Genomic DNA, 13,031 nt, shown 5'->3' with positions numbered 1-13,031 from the left:
GTCAATGACAAACCAACTGGTTATCGAGCCAATGCACTTGCCACTCTCTTTTCAGCACGTCTTCTTAATTCTTTGTCCATCAAATCTCTTATTCTATGAGAACCGGCTATGCCAATTGCTAATACGCTTTCCAATCTATCTAACGGTATCTTGTCCTCCACCAATAATAATGATAATTTTTCAGATTTTCCAACTACACCTAATGTGACTGTACTCATAGCATTCTCTTCTAATGTGTTAGTGTCCAATAATGGAGTCTCATCATAGAGACCTACAGAAACGCCACTGATGTAATCGTACATTGCAATCCCTGCATCGATCAAAGCTAAAGTGATCCCATTGATAAGGGATCCCATAATTCCACCATCTTGTTGCAAGACATGTATTTCTATATCTATCAAGGTCCTTGGGTAAATGTGTAACATCAAATTTCTATTGAATGTGCGTACCAATGCTGTTTGCATTTCCAGCACTCTTCTTTCATTTTTATGACTAGATTTGCTTCTTTCACTCTTTGAAAATTTTGTTAGATTTACCGTAACTCGTAGGAGTGCCTTTGCGGTATCTACCTGAGACTTATTACTAGGTTCTTGGGGCCCTTTCACTAGCGTAATTATTTTGTTATTACCTTGTTCTAAATATGATGAGCCATCGGCCGCATGTGCATGCGTATTTATTGAGCATTCAAAGCGTCTTAGTTCATTCCAACGACGGCCATCTAAACGTAACCCCTCAGGAGAGTATATTTCCAATCTCGACATAGGTATCCTTAGCTTCTTTTGCCTCAAGTCCTTTTCTTGATTTGACCGATTCTTGCCTTTGAATATGAACTAAAAATTTGTCAGTGCAATTCGCAGCGTCTCAAAAAAAAGTAAATAAATAAACCTGTGAGAAAAGAAGAAGTTCATATATATCTGTTTTTAATTCCTCTTTTTCGTTTCACTAACTACGTACTGTCTCCGTTTAATATCATGAATGAACTCACCAAGTAACCAGGTATTTGTAAGGAAGAAAGCTGCACTTGCGCAGAACATTTGTGGGTAAAAAACATTTTTGCCCTCAAATTCTAATCGATAACCTTGTAGCAGCCAGAATGCCTGAGTACTAATCCAAGCTACAGCCATACAAATACCCCTTTTCCAGCTTATTGTGCTATCTACAAAATAAAACGGCAGAAATATTAAGTACCAAACAAAATACTGCGAAGTGCAAACTTTATTGTAAGTGACAAATGCGAAAGTTTGAACAAATAAGACATTCAATAGACCCGCAAATGTTGGTTGAATGTATTGCAGGAATGATACCATTGCAACAATTATCAACTGCGGTAAAAATGCAAGTTTTGATATCAGTGAAGCACTGGAAGGCCTGGCAGAGTCGTAATACAGGAGAATATTCCATAGTGAGAAATTGTGTCTGTGGTCTATCCTATATAAATGATACCAATATGCGTGCTCTAGATACTCATTGCCATAGATCTTGTACATATAAGCACTAGAACCTAGAAGAGCAAATAGTGTTGCACCGCCAAATAAAAACAGTTTCTTGAACCATCCAACTGATTTATTGGCCTGATAAAGATACATTGCAATGGGGAGAGAGTAAATGATGGGATAGATTTTGAAATGAATAGCCACCCCATGTAGTATTCCCGATACGATCAGGTTCCCTTTTTGTATTTGATATAACGAAGCCATTACTAAAAAACTTATCATACTTTCAGCGTTTCCTCTGGTACTAATCGTTATCACCATTGGATTTAAGAGCCAAATACTGTTGAGACATATTGTTTGAAAATTACTTCTAGGTTTAAAACATTTCTTCAGCAGCTTCTGGATAATCATACCGGTAAGTAAGTCGAAGGCAATGAAGATCATTTTTCCAAGATGAAACCATTCAAAATAGTGATTTGGGACTAGGAGCCAACTGAGTAAAGGTGTATAGCGATAAGTGTCCCTCTGATATGGAGATCCATCTCCACCGTTCATAATGCAATCATGAACGTAAGCAGCAGCATCATGAAACACAAAATAATCGATATCTGTGTATCTAACTTTATAATTAGCATCTTGGTAAATACCGTATAGGAAAAAGGCTACCCTTACCAAGAAAGAAACCACGATCAATCCCGTAGAATGATCCGCCATGGTCGAGAATGTGAATCACGGCGAGCTGTTAGTTGCTTCTTGCAATTGTTCTCAAACGATAGTTCTTTTCGTTCATTGTCTATAATATTCTTTTTGAAGCGAGTGCAAATTAAGTATGGAAGGTAGCTTCTTGAAACTGACCCATTCAAATGGTAAATATATATATAGTGTAAAAGTCGAAGAATCTCCAAATGCCTGAATTAAGCTACGAGGAGATAATCGATCATATCGTCAGTGACAAACCCTTACCAAATGTTGTGGCGGTGCCAGACGTTACGTTGTGTGAATCTTTAAGGACTGTATCAGAAATACCATCAAGACCCAAACCTTGGGAAATTGCCAACCAAAGTACATACAGTCTAGACGGAGATGGTAATGACCTCGCAACTTCTATTGCGTTTTCGCAGGAAAGTTCTATACAGGTGCAAGAGGAATACGATCGCTTAAATACGGATGTTGATTCAAGCTACTACTTAGGAGAAAATGAGCTCGATGCGCAATAAGGAGTAGCTGCACATCCGGTACTTCATATGAAGGTCTTTGAATGTTCTTTGTCTATAAATGATTTATCACTATATGGAGTGCTAATTTGATCAAGATGGCTTGGCACCACTTGTTCTCAACACAAATTCAAACGCAGCTAGTGCCGCAGCATTTGCAGGGAATGATCTACAAAAGCTGGGGGTAAAACCTTTGAAGAACCCTCTGATCCCATGCCCTGTATAAATATCACGAACGGCGGACTTCCAAGATTTGAAGCTACCATCGTATTTATCATCGCAAAGCACAACTTGTTTGACGACGTCACTCGCATACGCGAACGTCCAAAATCCAAAAGTGGCACTTAAACCACCGGCCCAGAAATTTATTGCAGGATCACTCATGTTCGTGTTTTTTTTAAACCATTGTGTTATCAACTCATATGATCCCCACCAGAAGACAAAGTTCGATCTGAATATCAGTGTACTAATCAGACCTTTATATAGGCCTCTTACACCTTTTTGTTTCCATGTCTTTTTGATAACATCAAGCGGGCCACTATATTTCGTTGTAGAGGGATCATATTGGACCTGTAATCTGGCCTTTGCATATTCAACAGGTGCAGCAATAAAACTAACTGTCCAACCCGACATGACACCACTGACTACACATCCAAGTAATGGTAATTTTTCGTGTTCAGGATACACATATTTGTGCAATAGCATTCTATAATTGTGTAAGCTTCCTAATAAAACAGAATCCATTAAAACCCAGCCTACCAATGGAGGTGTAAATCCTAAATAGAACCCACGAATTCCCTGTTGCTGAAACGTTTTCTTGACACAGTCCAATGGCCCCGTAAACCTGCCTGTTCCCTGTGAGGTCTGCAATCTCACTTTAATACTGTCCATCGGGTGACCAACGGTGTTCTTCATGACACCGGAGAATACACCGGCAACGAACCCCATAATTCTAGAGTAGTTCTCATCAGATATTATTCCTTGCTTGGGGGTGGTGATCTCTTGTGTCATCCTGCAGTCGCGTTAAAGTTCTTTAATTTTTCACTTGTCACTTCACTCATCTTTTCAAATCTTGAATCCTAATGGCGATCCGAGCGACATAGTAGAAAAAAGGCAGAGTTCAAGAGTATTCATTAAATTGTTAATTGTCATTTTTTAGCCATTATCACTTGGATTGTCTCAGGCAGCTGACCAGAAGTTAACTAGGGGATGCAATAATAAAAGTGAAAAATGAGCAACACAATCGACGGATCGCAAGCGATGTCTAACGATAGTGCCAATGATACCGTGTTCCAAGACTGTATTTCAAGAATGGATGAGAAACTCGAGGAAGAGTTTGCCACATGTACTTCGCTGGAGCAAAAGAGGAATTTTCTGTTGTCTCTGGAGATATCGTCATTCATTGAGAGTACTGTACAATTCATAATTGTGATCATACACCTAATACAGTACTTGTCATGGCAAGCCTTTTCGCCATCGAATAACAATTCCAGTAACACAGATGTGGGAATTCCTACGGCACAAAAACTAGATACGGTGAGAAGTCTGTTCCAAGAACACCTTGCTGAGTTGAAGGAATCTTATGAGAGACTCAAGCAAAAACAAGAGGGCGAACTGTCTAATTCAACTTCTGCTCCAAAATACAGGAATATCATCAGTAGAGAGAGAGCACAGTTCTTAATCTTACCGAACGAGACACTGGCGTCGGTGATAATCAGCAATGCCCCACAGTTGGCAATGCTCGTGCATAACTGCACGATTGGTTTTGCCAATATCTACGATTTCCTGAAAAAAATACCGTTGCATACGCAATATAGACTAACTAAACCGCAGGTTGGCATACTTCTGAAGGTTCTAGGCCAAGAGCTGATACCCAGTTGGAAGGAGCAACTGGACCGACTGAACACAGCTATTTTCAAACTCTTAGCTCAAACAGAACCTGTAACCAAGAAATACAGAGAGGCCACAGGTGTTCAAGATGCGGACCTTACTCAAAATGAGACTTACATGTCATTTGTCACTTGGCTTAATAACGAAATGCTGCAGGAGTTGCGCTTATCTGACTGACCATTTGTAATAAATCCCGTGTAATCAATATATAGACCGAAATGCTGCAGGAGTTGCGCTTATCTGACTTACCATATGTAATAAATCCCGTGTAATCAATATATAGACCGAAATGCTTTCAATGCAGGTGTCGCAAGCCCATTTATGCCTGCTTTCTATTATGTGACATCAAAAAATGACAGGTCTTTTTGACAGAAATCCTATTATAAGAGGAAAAATGAAAACCAAAACAACAAATATAGAAATAAAGGTTAGTCGACAATAACGAAGGGAGACAGAGAACTCGTACTGGCTGAGCCCTTGATCACTGCAGGGAGGATTTATTGTTTAAGAGTACATCATGTCTGAAATTTTGCAAGAGCTAGGTAGAAAGCTTGTTTTTCCTATTGATTTTCGAAGTCAAAAGAACACCGAAAGGTATCAGCAGCTGATTCTCATTGCTGGGGCAATTTTGGCCTCGCTTATTGGGTTTTTCGCACAATCACTTCTATATCTGGTAGTTACCTATGGTTTGGCAATCGTTGTTGCGATGGTTGTAGTGTTACCAGCATATCCAGCATATACTAGAGAGAAGCTCGACTGGGTCAAGCCAAAAATTTCCATGTGAGCAGAAACGTGTGCAATGGTATGTGCCTAAATAGTTCAACGTAAGTAAGAAGTCATGAAATACAGTGTGTTCCGATTTTCAATTGCCATTTTCCATTTTCATATTGCTTCTTGCTTGACACCTTGCATATATAACGAGGGGTTTAAACCTCGAAAAATCTGGGGATCTACAAGAAGGAAAGAGTAAATTTTAGGCTCGATCAGCAACAGGTGAAGTAGACTGAAATTTGTACATATTCAATTAAGCGTAGCAAAATATGGACTGCTATTATTTGGGGTTCGATCTGTCAACCCAGCAGCTAAAATGCTTGGCCATTAATCAGGATCTGAAGATCGTTCACTCGGAGACGATAGTTTTCGAAACGGAATTGCCCCAATATGAGACGACAAAAGGTGTTTATATCAAAGGTGATGTTATTGAATGTCCTGTTGCAATGTGGGTGGAATCAATCGATCTGATTTTTTACAAGTTCACCAAGAGCGGATTTGATTTGAGTAAAGTTAAGGCTATCTCCGGTTCTTGTCAGCAGCATGGATCGGTCTACTGGACTGAGGCCGCAGATGAATTGTTGACTGCATTAGATCCCAAGGATGGGTCTCTGGTAGAACAACTGGTTCCGGCAGCTTTTTCTAGGGCGACGGCTCCAAATTGGCAGGACCACAGTACCGGAAAGCAGTGCAAAGCATTCGAGGAAAAGGCTGGTGGTCCTCAAGGCTTAGCGAAGATAACCGGTTCGAGGGCCCATTTCAGGTTCACGGGTACTCAAATTCTGAAAATTGCAGAGGAAGAGCCTGAGTGTTACTCCAATACCCAGACAATTTCATTGGTTTCAAGTTTTGTTGCGTCTCTTTTAAGTGGTAAACTCACTCCATTAGAAGAAGCTGATGCGTGCGGTATGAACCTGTATGAAATTCCGAAACGTGATTTTGACAAGAATTTATTGGCTTTGATTGATAAGGATGCCACCAACATAGAGAAGAAATTACTGTCACCGGCAATCAAGTGTGATGAGCCCGTACGCCTTTCTTCTATATCTTCCTATTTTGTAGAAAAGTACGGCTTTAGCAGTGATTGTTCTATTTTCCCTTTCACAGGTGATAATTTGGCCACTATTTGTTCTTTGCCTTTGAAAAAAAATGATGTCTTGGTCTCGCTGGGAACAAGTACTACAATTTTACTGGTTACCGACCAATACCACCCGTCAGCAGATTATCACCTGTTCATCCATCCGACTATCTCCAGTTATTACATGGGTATGATTTGCTACTGTAATGGATCCTTAGCGAGAGAGGAGATTCGTAACGAGCTAAATGGTGAAACGACAAGTCATGACTGGACTAAATTTAATGATGCAGTGTCTGATCACAAATTACCCAGTGACGATGAAATCGGTGTCTATTTTCCGTTGGGAGAAATCGTCCCCAGCGTCAATGCAGTTTGTAAAAGAGCCAAATTCGATTTGGAGACGGGGAACATCAAAGAGTTTGTAGATGCATTCGCTGACAAGAGGCATGATGCTAAAAACATTGTTGAATCGCAAGCATTAAGCTGTCGCGTTCGTATATCTCCCTTGATAACGTCTGAAGTGGAACCATTGAATACAAAAAATGCAGATGTCAAAGTCAGATTCGACTATGATGATATCCCGTTGAAGGAGTATTTTAGCAAGAGACCTAATAAAGCATTTTTTGTTGGTGGTGCATCCAAAAACGATGACATTGTCAAGAAATTTGCCCAAGTTATCGGTGCCACAGAGGGAAATTACCGACTAGAAACTCCCAACTCATGTGCTCTAGGTGGGTGCTACAAGGCAGCATGGTCAGATTTGTACTATACGAAACAGACCCAATTACGCTATGATCAATTTTTGAATGAAAAATTTGCGTGGGATGATCTAGAGTATGTTTGTGATGCTGACAACGACGCATGGCAACAGTACAATAATAAGATTCTTCCACTAAGTCAATTGGAGGCTACATTATGATAGGTTTCGTATACTTGGAAATAAATAAGATAGTTGTAATTATTTAGAGTCTCACTTATATTTGGAGGTTGTTTTTTTAATTTCACCGTTTTTAGAATTGAAGGACTTATTCGTCCGATTATTAAGATGGGGTGGAATAAAAAACATAATGGTACTTAATTCGTAAAAGTGGAAAGAATGAAAACATCATATTGTAAGTAGATTTTGGAAGCATAGAGTACTGTGAGGACACTTGAAGGTTCGAATAACTTCTTGATAATACTATCTACACAAAAATGTTACTATCTGCAATGTTAAGACTTCCCAATGCAGCATTGCGGTACCGATTAACGACCAGATGCGTACATAACACTATGAGAATACTGAATGCTCAGGCATTCGCTATGCCTGCTATGTCACCCACTATGGAAAAAGGTGGTATCGTCGAATGGAAATATAAGGTCGGGGATATCTTTTCAGCGGGTGACGTGCTTCTGGAGGTTGAAACTGATAAAGCACAGATCGATGTTGAGGCTCTAGATGACGGGAAGATAGCTAAAATTATTGTCGAAAATGGCGCCAAAGATATCCCTGTTGGTGTAACAATTGCATATTTGGCTGATGTAAATGACGACCTGTCCAGTCTGAAGTTCCCAAAGGATTCCTCAAGTATAGCAGAGAAGAAGGCTACTCCTAAGCAGTCTACACCAAATAAAGGTACAACGTCAAGAAAAGAAACAAGTAGGGTATCAAGCACTGACAGTGAAAAATCCACAGGGATTGGTTCTACGGAACTCTTACAAAAAGCGAACACAAAGCAGACACTATTACCTTCAGTAGCTCAATTGTTGGCATCAAGGGGCATTACCAAAGATGAAGCGCTCGAGAAGATAAAAAGTTCAGGTAAAAATGGAAGGTTACTGAAGGGTGACGTTCTAGCGTATTTTGGTTTGATTCCCAAGGAATCTGTTGTAAACATTGCAAAGTATATCAAAAGTGGTGAGCAGCTAGACTTATCTAACATCGAATTTAAAAAAGAATCAGACAAGCTTGTGGAACAACAAAAACCTAAGGAAAATGCGAAAGAACAGACCGTTAGATCAGAACCTATAATTATAACTGAGCAAATTGGTTTGAAAGTTCCAAGTAACGTTACATATGAACAATTAAGTTCTTCATTAGATTCATTTTTGGATGAGGCATACCATTTCACGCATGAGCAACCTTTGACCAATATAAGGTCTGATTTTTACGATCCAATATTTGAACATTTGGTTACACCCTCCCCAACAGAAGCAAGGTTTGACGTTACCTATCAGTTAACTCCGGTGGATACTGAGTTGAACGATTGTGCTCAGAACGATATTTTTGACTTACTTTCTGCCTCTAATAAAAGCATACCAACGCAAAGGGGAAACGAGAGCGATACTGAAACTTCTCATAACGAATATATACTAACCGTTAACGTTCAAGTCAACGAGAAGTTTTCTGATTCCAAGGGCAAATCTGAAAGATTCATCAACTATTTGAAACAATTAAACACTGTATAAGATTGTTTACGTATATTATATTATTTTTTAACATTAATCCTAAAATTGAATGAAACCGTTATCTTCCAAGAATAGAACAACTTTTTGTACGATGAAGAAAACAGATTCATCATTGGATTCTAGTTTAATGTCGGCATCACCAGACGATCCTAAACGATACAAGTTAGCAGCATCAACATTTGAGGACCATTCATTTGGAACGATCAAACCAGTACCAGACCTAATAAAATCTGGTACAAGTTCAAGCAGAGTCTTGTCATTATCTTTATGATCAAAGATTTTATAATGTCTACCACCACCAAATTGTAGGAATGTTGATAATAGTGCAATAGAAAGTTGAGCACGAGAAATGTTTAGTGAGTTTTCAAAAATGATAGCAAACCCTTGTTGAGGTCTTGGTGGATTGGATTCTCTTAAAATCTTTACCACTTCAGGGTATGAAAACCATTCAGGGATCTCACCACCGGTTCTCAATCTTTTTCTCAATTCTGTACCTGAAATGTTCAAAGTCCTTACTTTTGATGTATCAATTTCGTCAATTGGAGCATAACGATCTTCATCAGGTAAATAGGTAACCATTCTGAATGGAACAACATTGATACCAAGTTCGTGCTTGTAGGATTCAACCAATTCTTGTGCGTCATATGGACCATAGAAATCAACCCCCTTTGAGTTCTTACCAGGACCCGCATGATCTCTGCCGACAATGAAATGAGTTGCACCGTAATTCTTCCTGATGATTGCGTGCCAAACAGCCTCTCTGTCACCAGCCATTCTCATAGCCAGCGGTAGTAGAGACATAAAAGCGATACCACTTGGATAACGTTTAATAATTTCCTGATAGACACGCACTCTGGTGTGATGATCAATGTCACCAGGTTTGGTCATGCCGACCACAGGGTGGATCAGAACCTTGGCATTTGCCTCTCTGGCAGCTCTAACTGTCAGTTCTCTGTGGGCTCTGTGCATTGGGTTACGTGTTTGGAATGCAACGATACGATCCCACTGTCTGGATTGAAACTCCAACCTCAATTGGGCTGGAGTTTTCCTCAGACCTGGGTAGTCGTAATGCTGTGGCAATTGAATTGCTTCCAACTTACCACCGATGTAGTAATCGCCGGCGACATTGTTCAAGTACTGAATGGCTGGATGTTCGGGATCGCCTCTGAAGACTTTCTTGGCTTCAAGCGACTTATCTGGCCTGTAGACGTCGCCAACGGTCAAAATCGCCAACGGAATCTCCCCGTCCTGAATCAAAGCGATTCTTTGATCCGCTTTCACGCTCTTGGCAAAATCCTCCGCCACATCCAACGTGATTGGAATGGTCCAGACGGTGCCATCCGACAACCTGGAGTCTTCGACGACCTTCAAGTAGTCCTTCTCGGTCAGAAATCCATCCAACGGTGAGAACCCACCATTCAAAATTAGTTCCAGATCGCAAACTTGCCTTTCGCTCAAATCTAAGCGAGTTAAGCCGTGCGATTCCTTCAGCAGATCCCCGTGCTTCGAGGCGTCTCTGGCGACCAGGTCTTGCAATTTACCACCGTGAGGAGCAGGCATTCTTTTCTTTCTACAGTGCTTACGGCTTCTTACACAAGAGCCCACTCAAGACATGTGCCACCGTCCCAACTCTACGCCCACTATATATAGACACTCACAGTCCGGTCGTCTTTCAGCCCAGCCTCGAGATTGCATTCCTCCATTCTGACCAGGAGTCGAACCCCCACGCAGACTTACAGATTTACCAACATCTTTTCAAAATTGTTGATAATCAAGCCACAATTGTGGTATGTTCATGTTGAAACTTTCCAGAGCCTTTCCCTTTCACCTTTGTACAATTTTTCATAATTTTTCATAATTTTTCAGATCCAACAGCTCTTCTGAAACTCATCATTCTTCGCAACATGCCGGGATAACCACCACGGTTTTTCCATGGCTTTCCCGCCCACCCAGACCACCCACCGTCACTTCACACGACATCTTTCCACGTGAGATTTACCGAAACCCTGAGAACGTGAAAAAACGATACCACGTGCGGTTACTGTTTTTGACAGCTGTGGCTCCGCGGTCCGACACGTAAATATCGATAAAATGTCCGAGAACCGCGGATGTCCGGAAACCGCGGAGGTAGACGAACGCGATGTCCGGCATCCGGGGCGTCCGTGAGGGCGGAGATCCGGACTGTTGCAGACCTCTGCTTTCTCGCCGTCCCAGGATTCTAGAATGTTCCAGTCTTGTTGGGGCAATCCCCTTTTTTTTATTTCTCTCTTTCTTCTACCGTGCGCCGAACGTGGCCCCGCCCCTATCCAGATGGCCCCGTTCGAGTCTCTGCAACCAGCCTGTTCGGTTCGCGGCTTCCACTTTTCGCGGAGGCAACAACCAAAAGGGAAGCGTCCACTAAAATCTGAAAAACCCGTCGATTCCTCAGCATCCATAAAATCTGGCGGAATCCGCAAAATTACAGGAAGCCCGACAGCGATAGGTACGAGGTAATTTCATTAAACATCTCACCGTCTCAGCAACCGCTAACTAACGAGGCCTCCTCCATCAAAAGATGTTCAGCATCGGGGAAGGGCATGGAAAAAAAAAAGAATAACATCAAATCATCTCATATATTTTTCAGTATCGTGTCATATCACATAATCATATGAGATCAGGCAGGTGCTCAGTGCGCATTGTTTGTTAAAGTGTGCATGCAACAACGAGAGGCCTATGATGTTCTCGTTGCATGGATTGGTAGAAATTTGTAGGGTGCTTGTTATGGGATCGTGGTAGCAACTGCGTATGCCCATGGTAGCGAAAACGTTGAGTGAGTAGGATGGGGAGGCCATTGGAACACAGTGATGTGACTGAGCCTGAGGTGAATTGAAAAGCGAGATTGAAAATTCATATATAAAGGAGTGATCGATTAGATATGGTAGTAGGATTATTACATACTGTTTAGCTATTATTATTATTTTTTATTTTAAGACCCCAGGAACAAATTCACATAGTTTCATCACTCAATTTACTTTCAGTACTCAAAAACAAAAATGGTCAATATTTCTATTAACGGTTTCGGTAGAATCGGTAGATTAGTCTTAAGAATTGCTTTGGCTAGAAAGAACATCACTGTTGTCGCTGTCAACGATCCTTTCATCTCTGTTGAATATGCTGCTTACATGTTCAAGTACGACTCCACCCACGGTAGATACGCCGGTGAAGTTACCCACGATGACAAACACATCATCGTTGATGGTCACAAGATCGCTGTCTTCCAAGAGAGAGACCCAGCTGCTTTGCCATGGGGTAAGGAAAAGATCGACATTGCTGTCGACTCCACTGGTGTTTTCAAGGAATTGGACACTGCTCAAAAGCACATTGACGCTGGTGCCAAGAAGGTTGTTATCACTGCTCCATCTTCCACTGCTCCAATGTTCGTTATTGGTGTCAACTCTGATGCTTACAACGGTGAAAAGATCGTTTCCAACGCTTCTTGTACCACCAACTGTTTGGCTCCATTGGCTAAGGTCATCAACGATGCTTTCGGTATCAAGGAAGGTTTGATGACCACTGTCCACTCTTTGACTGCTACTCAAAAGACTGTTGACGGTCCATCCCACAAGGACTGGAGAGGTGGTAGAACCGCTTCCGGTAACATTATCCCATCCTCCACCGGTGCTGCTAAGGCTGTCGGTAAGGTCTTGCCAGTTTTGCAAGGTAAATTGACCGGTATGGCTTTCAGAGTCCCAACCGTCGATGTCTCCGTTGTTGACTTGACTGTTAACTTGGAAAAGGGTACCACTTACGATGAAATCAAGAAGGTTGTCAAGGCTGCTTCTGAAGGTCCATTGAAGGGAGTTTTGGGTTACACTGAAGACTCTGTTGTCTCTTCCGATTTCTTGGGTGACACTCACTCTTCCATCTTCGATGCTACCGCTGGTATTCAATTGACCCCAACTTTCGTCAAATTGGTTTCCTGGTACGATAACGAATACGGTTACTCCACCAGAGTTGTCGACTTGATCGAACACGTCGCTTAAATGAATTTATGAAAAGGAATATCAATTCTTTTTCTTAATGACGAATTTACAATTTACAAATGTTTCAAGAATATAAAGCTTTTTTTTTAATTATGCTAGAGATATATAGTTTTTTTTAAAACAAAAAATTTTTATTACGTGTGTTGAATGTTCAGTATTGATTCTTGTCTAGTTG

General features: G+C 41.0%; 11 protein-coding genes across 11 annotated transcripts; 6 read left to right on the top strand and 5 right to left on the bottom strand.

The window, feature by feature from the left end:
• Positions 1–20: 20 nt before the first annotated feature.
• On the bottom strand, positions 21–761 carry SKI6 (exosome non-catalytic core subunit SKI6; the record flags this gene model as incomplete). Its single annotated transcript, XM_037286840.1, has 1 exon — positions 21–761. One exon carries the CDS (start codon positions 759–761, stop codon positions 21–23), a length of 741 nt encoding a protein of 246 aa, XP_037142735.1.
• A 159-nt stretch (positions 762–920) lies between these two features.
• Positions 921–2,147, bottom strand: GPI14 (glycosylphosphatidylinositol-alpha 1,4 mannosyltransferase I; the record flags this gene model as incomplete). Its single annotated transcript, XM_037286839.1, has 1 exon — positions 921–2,147. The coding sequence occupies one exon, from the start codon at positions 2,145–2,147 to the stop codon at positions 921–923; it is 1,227 nt and encodes a 408-aa protein (XP_037142734.1).
• Positions 2,148–2,338: 191 nt separating this feature from the next.
• Positions 2,339–2,650, top strand: HG535_0B00430 (uncharacterized protein; the record flags this gene model as incomplete). The annotated part of the gene is made up of 1 exon (XM_037286838.1): positions 2,339–2,650. The coding sequence occupies one exon, from the start codon at positions 2,339–2,341 to the stop codon at positions 2,648–2,650; it is 312 nt and encodes a 103-aa protein (XP_037142733.1).
• A 90-nt stretch (positions 2,651–2,740) lies between these two features.
• Positions 2,741–3,658, bottom strand: HG535_0B00420 (uncharacterized protein; the record flags this gene model as incomplete). The annotated part of the gene is made up of 1 exon (XM_037286837.1): positions 2,741–3,658. One exon carries the CDS (start codon positions 3,656–3,658, stop codon positions 2,741–2,743), a length of 918 nt encoding a protein of 305 aa, XP_037142732.1.
• A 219-nt stretch (positions 3,659–3,877) lies between these two features.
• CAL4 (Cal4p) lies at positions 3,878–4,714 on the top strand (the record flags this gene model as incomplete). Its single annotated transcript, XM_037286836.1, has 1 exon — positions 3,878–4,714. The coding sequence occupies one exon, from the start codon at positions 3,878–3,880 to the stop codon at positions 4,712–4,714; it is 837 nt and encodes a 278-aa protein (XP_037142731.1).
• Positions 4,715–5,054: 340 nt separating this feature from the next.
• On the top strand, positions 5,055–5,321 carry SPC1 (signal peptidase complex subunit SPC1; the record flags this gene model as incomplete). Its single annotated transcript, XM_037286835.1, has 1 exon — positions 5,055–5,321. The coding sequence occupies one exon, from the start codon at positions 5,055–5,057 to the stop codon at positions 5,319–5,321; it is 267 nt and encodes an 88-aa protein (XP_037142730.1).
• A 256-nt stretch (positions 5,322–5,577) lies between these two features.
• XKS1 (xylulokinase) lies at positions 5,578–7,305 on the top strand (the record flags this gene model as incomplete). The annotated part of the gene is made up of 1 exon (XM_037286834.1): positions 5,578–7,305. The coding sequence occupies one exon, from the start codon at positions 5,578–5,580 to the stop codon at positions 7,303–7,305; it is 1,728 nt and encodes a 575-aa protein (XP_037142729.1).
• A 275-nt stretch (positions 7,306–7,580) lies between these two features.
• Positions 7,581–8,834, top strand: PDX1 (Pdx1p; the record flags this gene model as incomplete). The annotated part of the gene is made up of 1 exon (XM_037286833.1): positions 7,581–8,834. One exon carries the CDS (start codon positions 7,581–7,583, stop codon positions 8,832–8,834), a length of 1,254 nt encoding a protein of 417 aa, XP_037142728.1.
• Positions 8,835–8,873: 39 nt separating this feature from the next.
• Positions 8,874–10,394, bottom strand: MET3 (sulfate adenylyltransferase; the record flags this gene model as incomplete). The annotated part of the gene is made up of 1 exon (XM_037286832.1): positions 8,874–10,394. The coding sequence occupies one exon, from the start codon at positions 10,392–10,394 to the stop codon at positions 8,874–8,876; it is 1,521 nt and encodes a 506-aa protein (XP_037142727.1).
• A 404-nt stretch (positions 10,395–10,798) lies between these two features.
• On the bottom strand, positions 10,799–11,269 carry HG535_0B00360 (uncharacterized protein; the record flags this gene model as incomplete). The annotated part of the gene is made up of 1 exon (XM_037286831.1): positions 10,799–11,269. The coding sequence occupies one exon, from the start codon at positions 11,267–11,269 to the stop codon at positions 10,799–10,801; it is 471 nt and encodes a 156-aa protein (XP_037142726.1).
• Positions 11,270–11,866: 597 nt separating this feature from the next.
• On the top strand, positions 11,867–12,856 carry TDH2 (glyceraldehyde-3-phosphate dehydrogenase (phosphorylating) TDH2; the record flags this gene model as incomplete). Its single annotated transcript, XM_037286830.1, has 1 exon — positions 11,867–12,856. One exon carries the CDS (start codon positions 11,867–11,869, stop codon positions 12,854–12,856), a length of 990 nt encoding a protein of 329 aa, XP_037142725.1.
• Positions 12,857–13,031: the final 175 nt, after the last annotated feature.

Source organism: Zygotorulaspora mrakii, chromosome 2, assembly GCF_013402915.1.
Source record: "Zygotorulaspora mrakii chromosome 2, complete sequence".
NCBI classification, from domain to species: domain Eukaryota; kingdom Fungi; phylum Ascomycota; class Saccharomycetes; order Saccharomycetales; family Saccharomycetaceae; genus Zygotorulaspora; species Zygotorulaspora mrakii.
This window is presented reverse-complemented; position numbering and strand designations above follow the sequence as displayed.